The sequence below is a fragment of the Pundamilia nyererei genome, unplaced genomic scaffold (genome assembly GCF_000239375.1).
Source record: "Pundamilia nyererei isolate P.nyererei 1_Seehausen unplaced genomic scaffold, PunNye1.0 scaffold00024, whole genome shotgun sequence".
In the NCBI taxonomy this organism is placed as follows: Eukaryota; Metazoa; Chordata; class Actinopteri; order Cichliformes; family Cichlidae; genus Pundamilia; species Pundamilia nyererei.
This window is the reverse complement of record NW_005187425.1, coordinates 4,794,657-4,802,504: the sequence shown is the minus strand read 5'-3', so window position 1 is coordinate 4,802,504 and position 7,848 is coordinate 4,794,657. Positions and strand designations below refer to the sequence as shown.

The window sequence follows — 7,848 nt, the reverse complement described above, 5'->3', positions numbered from 1 at the left end:
ATATATATGTATGTATGTGTGTGTGTGTGTGTGTGTATGTGTGTGTCTATTAAAGTTAAAAAATAGATTTTATTCAAATAATAAAAAGTCTCTCTGAGATTAAAGTAGCAACTTCTTTTGCAGAGGAGTCAGGCAGAACAAGTGGCAGGCCAAATACAGCATCTATTTATCCACATACCTCTAATCTGGGGAGAGCAATCTAAGCGGAGATACCTAGACCTCTCTCTCCCCTGCCACCACCTCCAGTTTTTCAGGGGTGTTCCCTGGTGGGTGTGGTCCTGGGGCTTTGACATGCATGAAACACATCACCTTGGAGGCATCCAGGAGGCATCCCAGCCAGGTGCCTAAACCACTTCAGTTGGTTCTTTTGATGTGAAAAGTGTCTCTACCCGAAAGATCAAGCTTGTCACCCTGGAGCAAGTTCCAAAGGGTGTCTGCCAATTATATTGTTAAATCTTATTCTTTTGGTCACCTCCTGCAGTCCATAGCCATAAGTGAGGGGAGGAACGTGGATTGATAAATAAATTGTCAGCCTTTCCTTTGCGCTCAGCTCCCTCTTTACCACAACAGCTGTCTGTACCGATTTAAATTAAAAAGAAACACAAAATCACACAAATACCTGTATCAGTGGTCAGACAGAACATTGTGAATAAATCGAAACATATACATATGAATGTGTCTGCTTCCAAATCAACAACAAATACTGGGCAGAACAAATGCCTGGTTGTATGCCGGGTGTCTCTTTTGATGACTTAAAAATGCTAAATTTAACCTGGATTAAGAAAAAGTTGTAAGTCACTTGCATCTTGAAACATAGTGTGTGTGAAACTCCAAAAGCAATTTTCATTATTCAACACTAAATGAGTCCCACAGTATCTGTGCAGCTACCGTACTTCCCATTAAGTACAAATTGCATAACAAAGACTATACCTACTTTCAATGCATGCCACAACTTTTACATTCATGAATATATTTTCCTAGTATTCCAGGACGCTGCTCCTCAGTTATTGAAATCAAAATATTTCTCTGAAACACTTCCTTATTGGTGCATGAATTGTCTCCTTTGAAGTTATATTTCAGTCATGGGCTACAGTATTCTGTTATTAAAAAAAAAACACGGACCACACACCCCATGTTTGATTATTTTAACAAAGATAATGTGGGAAGTCTCAGATGTCTGAGCTTGCCATAAACACACTCAGAGCTTGTGTTTCTCATACAGAGCATTTATTTTTGAGGCCTGTGAAAAAATAAACCTTTTGTGGTTGGCCTTCTATTTATTATTTCACACTGTCAAATCTCTGCTTGGACACACAGTTTGCCAGACTGGCACATTCTTAAATATTTAGTCATTTCGTTGTCAGTGCAGTGCAGTGCAGGGCTCCAGCAGCAACTGAGTGCTTCCTTACCTACACCCAGAACAAAATCTGTGGCCTGTGGGAAATAACAAAAGAAGCAGTACTATTTTTTTTCTTCATATCTGCACTGCTACACAACAAAGGGATTTTCCTCCCTAAAATAATGATTTAGAAATAAAAGCAACATGGGATTTGCTTTGATAAAGTGCTTCTGAAGCAGCAGCTACAAAAAAAGTATATAGTATAGTTACCAAAATGTGAAAAATTTGAGAGAACGTAGACAAAGCAATGTAAAATATTCAGAATTGTAGTTAATACTAAATGAATGATAGAAGCTAAAGCGGTGACTCGGGGGAAATCTATTAATAGAATGAGGCTTGGAGTGAAGGGAAAGTGATGATTTTGTGCAATAGTGGCAACATATCCACACTATTACAAACTCTCACAGTGAATTATCAGAGCGCTATTGTTGGTCTGAAGGTGTTCTGACACCGATACCAATCAAACTTCTCCCAGTTACATCAGACTTCTTTTTTTAAATAGCACCTTCAGCTGGAACATTCCCACAACCATACCCACACAAAATACACTCAGGAGTTGGAGGTCAGGTCACACATTGTCTATGCAGGTGATGGTCCAACTCCTCCAATGAAAGTTAACACATCACAGTGACATGAGGAATGTGATATCAGATATGTTCTCCTTAAGTACAAACAACATATCACCCTCGAAGTGCGTCTCTTCCCGGAACATCCATCACTGCGAAGAGGTACATATATATTGTAGTCATTCAGGGCCTATAGATGTGCAAGCCCCTTAGAGAATAATTTGATATTTGTTCTACTGCCTTAACGTATACACATCTCACGCCAGCACTCACACAAGCTCTCGCAAACCATTATAGCTGGCAGGGGAACTGACTTTGATTTGTAAATATGTTGTTCTCACAGATCAAAGGCAACGTCTTCAGATGGACAGAGTAGCCTTTGAGTATAGGCTATTGAGTTTCATGAGCAAGGACATGCACAGTTAACTCCTAATTAGAAAGACTAGAAAGCCCAGCAGACGAGCCCTCTGATCAAAAGCCTAGTTCCAAGATGGCCAGCATCTCCATCATTTCAATTCGCGAGACACCCTTGACCATCAAAGGTATAGTCAAATAAGCTTCTCCAGCTCAAGACACTCTAAGACAAAAGGTGTTTATAACAAGAGACAGTGAGCCGGAGATAGCAGTTTGTTGAACAAAAGTGTTTCTCTTGATTAAACAAAGCACAAGATGCTCTTAAGCATGCTTTGAAGAGCTTTCAAAACTGCACAACATTTCAAAGTATATTGTGATAACCACTGACTATTTATCCTGCTGTATAGTCCATGTGCAAAACCCTCACTCCCAACAAATGAGTGATATGAGTAATGAATCATGGATAATATTAATGCTAAGCATATGCTGCACTTCAATTAAATCCTGTTAAATTAATTTAAAGTTACATCAACAGTCACCTCAAGGTGCTTTATATTGTAAAGTAAAGACCCTATAATAATAGAGAGAAAACCCCAACAATCAGACAGCTCCCTATGAGCAAGCACTTGGTGACAGTGGTGTCACGGCCAGCGGGGGCAGACCGTGTGGAGAGTGTGTGTGGTGGACCCAGGCGTGAACACAGGCGAGGAGACGGGAGTGAACTTAAACTGAAAGCGAGCCTTTATTTGGGCTGATGCAGAATGGAGTAGACAAAACATAACAGGGACAGACTGCAACTAACCAAAAACCTAAACTGGAAAAACACTAACCTGACTGAAAGGAAAAACTACGACCACCGTGAACAGAATGCTGTGCAGATGCATGGAAACTGTGAACCAAATGGCGTGACGAAAACAGACATGAACATGACCTGCACGGAACCTCATCATGCGGCTGCATGAAAAACAACATAAACCAAATGGCAAACATGAACTGCACAGACTCCTGAAAAACACCCAACTTGACCAGAGGGGAGGTACACAGATGACGCAACAACGAGCAAAGCAAGACTGAGGACTTAAATACACACATGAGGTGATCAGGGGAAGTGGAGACACATGAGAACACAGCTGACTCGAATGAAACATAATGACAATCCAGGGGAGAGTAACACTAACTACAATGAACAAAGAACACCAGACTCTTACAAAATAAAACAGGAAACGCGGAGACATAGACATGGAGATAAAACATGACATGAACTTAACATAACCACGGAGACTGAGTACAGGCAGAGATGACAGAAATAACTAAGAAATAAGGTCTGAACAGCAACCTAGAATTTAACTAGATTGAAAATGAATACAAAAAAATAAATAAAACTCAATCACTGGGTCACACGACCCAGTACCGTGACAAGTGGGAAGGAAAAACTTCCTTTTAAAAGGAAAAACTCTCCAACAGAACCAGGATCAGGCAAGCAAAGCCATTGACTGCGACTGTTTGGGGTTGAGGCGAGGAGACGGGACAAAAGACACACTGTGCCAGAGACCCAGAGATTAATAATAACTAATTATTAAATGGTGAAAATCATCAGGGTGATGAAACTTTTTTTTTCCATTACATAATTTTAGCAGCACTTAAAAGAAGTCGCCGAATTCCTCAAAATCAGAATAGCTGCTACATTCATGATGCGTTAGAGCTTTGTGTTTGATTCTTACTCAACAAACAGCACTTTTAGTTTTAATGCACGTGCGGTAAAACATTAAAAAATGTCTACTTCAAAACAACAACAGACGTGTCCCTCCCCTAAGAAATCAAGCTTTCCATGCCTAACATGTCCCACATGCATTTTAATGCTCTGTCATCTTTTATCTTTTAGTCATTAGCTTTTACATTTAGGGAAAGCCCAACCATCTGTGCAATTCAAGCTGCTGTCTGAATATCATCCAGCAGCCAGTGTTCTCAAAGTGCAGCCTGGAGGCCAATGACAACCCTTGTTAACTTGTTATATGTCTAAAAGAAAAGACTTTTCATTTAAATTTAACTTTACATTAATTTATTCACAGGTCATGTGGTAAAGCACGGGATCAAGGCATCTTCAATTTTAACTCCTCCGTTCTAGCCGCGATAGAAACAAATGACAAATGTGTGCAGTCAGGAAAACCCCCTTATCTTTATATGTTGGCACACCATCAAAACTCATCAAAACCTGATTGAAATTATTTCTTTTAATAATAAACATTATATTTATTGTTTTGACATAAACGGAAATCTCTTTTCCACAGCACGCTGCTTTGATTCGGTCTGTGTTTTCAAGTGCCGATGAGTCTGAGCGCTGATTTTTATGTGGCTTTCACATTCAGCAGCCACAAGATGGCGACATCTTCATTATTTTTCTAACACTGCTGTCTAAGTATGGACACACTCAAATGTGCATGCATGAATGCATATCTTCTCTGTTTCTACCTGACCCTCATAGACATAATACACTTCAGACTATTTTCCATCTCTTCACTCCCTGATGTTAAATAATCCATTGTCCATGGAGAGGTGCAATCCTGACAAGGAAGAGCAAACAGCAGGGTAAAAATATCACTTCAGCACAACGGTCTTGACGCCAGGTTTATAAAATACTGTTATAACATCTAAGTGTCTACAGTGAAAGTATTTGAGCACTTTGAGCAAACCAAATGTTAGAAACAGACATGAATCATTTTTAAATATAGTTACTTAAAACTGACCTGTGGGACATCTTCACAGCTAGAATCCACACTGCTGGTTCAGACTTATAACGTACAAAGTGGTGTAATGTTAGAAGTGTGTAATCTCGTTTTATATCTGTTTGTTCCAAGTCGACATACACTGTGTGAATTACAGCTGCTAATAGCAAATGTTCACGAAAGAGTGCAGAAATTCATTAATACAGCCAAGGACATCATGGAGATATCCTTGATAACAGAATGGAGAGGAAAAGAAGCTAGATAATACTGTTCAAATTAAATGAGACTTGAACTGGTAGTGCGCACTTTGTGACAAACACCACTCTACTCCCAATAAATGACTTTTCCCTGTTGTTTTTCTGAGTGACATCAGTGTGTGCAAAATAGCACAGACAGGCTGTGACTCGGTGTTGTTGTGAGGGATCTCCGCTGTCACTTAAACATACCCCCTTCTCGATTTAGGCAAAAATAGAACTTGAGAAACATGAATGTGCCACAGTCACTGCATGTGCGCTTATTTATACGGTCTTCAAAAAAGGGGCTGGAGGTGAAATAGCTGCATCTGCAGATAGTTGTTGCTGTTTACGCAGATGGGAAAATTATTACATAACCAAACAAATTAGAATGCTCACAGTAGCAACTGTGGATCAAAACGCGCCTTAATATAGACTGAAATGCATAAAAAAAGACATGTGGATTTAAACTCTTTCTCATATCATATTTAACAAGCTTCCTTCGGTCCAGAGAAATAATTCTTCTTTCATGCGTGGAAAATTTGCCTTGAACAGCTAGAGTAAATCAAATATCATAATATGGACTAGCTTTAAGCAATTCCAAACATTTGCCAAGTTATCAAGGCTGTTCAAAAGAGTGAGTTGCGGAAAGAAAGGAGATTGATAGGAGTTGGAGGCTAAGTGCCAAGTTAACACTAAGACAAAAGATATAAAAGACAGGTTGGGAGTGAAAATTAGAAGGAAAGCAGTGAAAGAATGGAAGACGGGAGATATAAATTGGAAGCGGCAGAATTATTAGGAACACTCTTACCCTTGCAGTGCTTTCTCTCCAAACCAGTCTCCTTTTCCGAGGCTGCGGAGGTAGACAGGCTCTCCGTTGGGCAAGTCTTCTCTGGTTACATTAACCTAGCAAAACAGAAAGGAAAGTTAAGGAGAAGAATAGTGATAATGTATGTCATGTAGATGTGTAGCAAGAAAAAAAGATGGATAACATTTTAATTTAAAGACAAGACAGGGAATCATGTCTTAAAATGTCAGGTTCATCACATTGCTACAAACAAAAAGGAAGCACTACTGTAACGCAAGTCTGTTTCACACAGGTAACTGTCATCACCATGAAGAATCTGGGAAGCGCCACGAGCAAGAAGAAACATGAGTGATGGGGCTCTGCTGGGCCGGAAAACTTTACAAATCAAAGTGATGGCAGCTGAGTAGATTTTAGAGGAAGGGAATGAAGGCGATTGTTTCGTCAATTGAAGGATCTTGTCTTCATCCATTAGTCAGCACAGATGTAGCAGCAAATCCTGCACCGGCGCACTGTCTACACCTGAGTGACAGCGTAATTATTCACGTGGGAGCAGGCACAAAACAAAGAAAGGAAGTACAGGAGGTACAAAGTGTGATTGTGTGCGCGCTGGGTGACGTCCAATCTGGATGAAAGTCCTATAGGTAAAGTAGACTACACAGAGCCAAAGTGAGCGATGTGGAAATAACTAAGCAGAAAGCATTGACAAGGTCAGGTGTGTATGTATGTATGTGAGTTCATTCCTGCACCCACACATCCATGACCGTACTGTTGTGCAACGTGACTTTACTGACCTTGTGAAATTTACAGCTTTTGTTTACTGCCAAAGTAAGGTACCAAAAAAAAGGACACAAAACAGGACGGAACAAAAGCACTCACATCTCACATATGTGAACTACTGGAAAATACTAGGATTATAAAGCACTAAAATATTACTAACACATTCTTATTACAGCATTACCCAATTTATAAATGATACAAATGATGTATAGGTGAGATTACAAACCATGTACCATCTACATTTTGTGGATGTAAGGGACCAGACGAAGGAAACATAATTGGATAAAACAAATTCTACCAAATTATTAATCGAACCAAAAAACAAGGTGATAGTAGGGGTTAGAGGACGCGAACTGTTGGACGAGCATTATAAAACCCTGTCAGGTGTCACTGATTGATCAATTTGTGGTCATACCTGCTGAAAACAAACAGCATGCGAGCTTGTGGATGTAACAGACAGGAAACAAGCTGTGAAGGAAGCACAGGAAATGAATGGAGAAGATGAAGACAACAAGCAGAGAGAAAATGAGGAGGGAGACTTGCAGCCATCCTGGCATCAAAACATGTTCACGAAAAGTATGTGAAAGCACTCCAACAGTGTTGAAGCCAGACAGGACAGTGCTCAGTGTGAAACTCAGTGCTGATTACTGAAAAGTGGAGTCAAATGACTCCATTCTCCTTCCAAGATACCCCCGTCGCTGCTGAAAGAGATGATGAAAGAGGCAGCGCTTCTTTCTGACTTCTCCTTTAACCTATGGTGATTGATGACAGCCAACTTCCACCCAAAAATTCCACCCCATTCTATCAAAAAATAGGGGTCTTTTATTCTCCATGTACCACGATGCCCTGCATTGTGATGTCAGCTGATTATTGTTTTGGTGGTAGTCTGGACCGCACTGTCCTTACCTTTCCTTTACTGATGATGAAGAAGGTGTCTCCTCTGGCCCCCTGTCTGATGATGTACTCTCCGTCTTCATAATGTGTCTGT

At 40.1% G+C, this 7,848-nt stretch overlaps 1 protein-coding gene across 4 annotated transcripts in view; it reads right to left on the bottom strand.

Annotated features, from left to right (window-relative positions):
• The window catches only part of LOC102214300 (protein kinase cGMP-dependent 1), a 94,592-nt gene that overhangs the window by 14,915 nt on the left and 71,829 nt on the right, over positions 1 to 7,848 (bottom strand). For all 4 annotated transcript variants that reach the window (XM_005727488.1, XM_005727490.1, XM_005727486.2 and 1 more), the window contains 2 exons: positions 7,767 to 7,844; positions 6,087 to 6,181 (listed from right to left, as the gene is read on the bottom strand). In XM_005727488.1, coding sequence (XP_005727545.1) covers positions 6,087 to 6,181; positions 7,767 to 7,844 — 173 coding nt within the window. The remainder of the gene's footprint in view (positions 1 to 6,086; positions 6,182 to 7,766; positions 7,845 to 7,848) is intronic.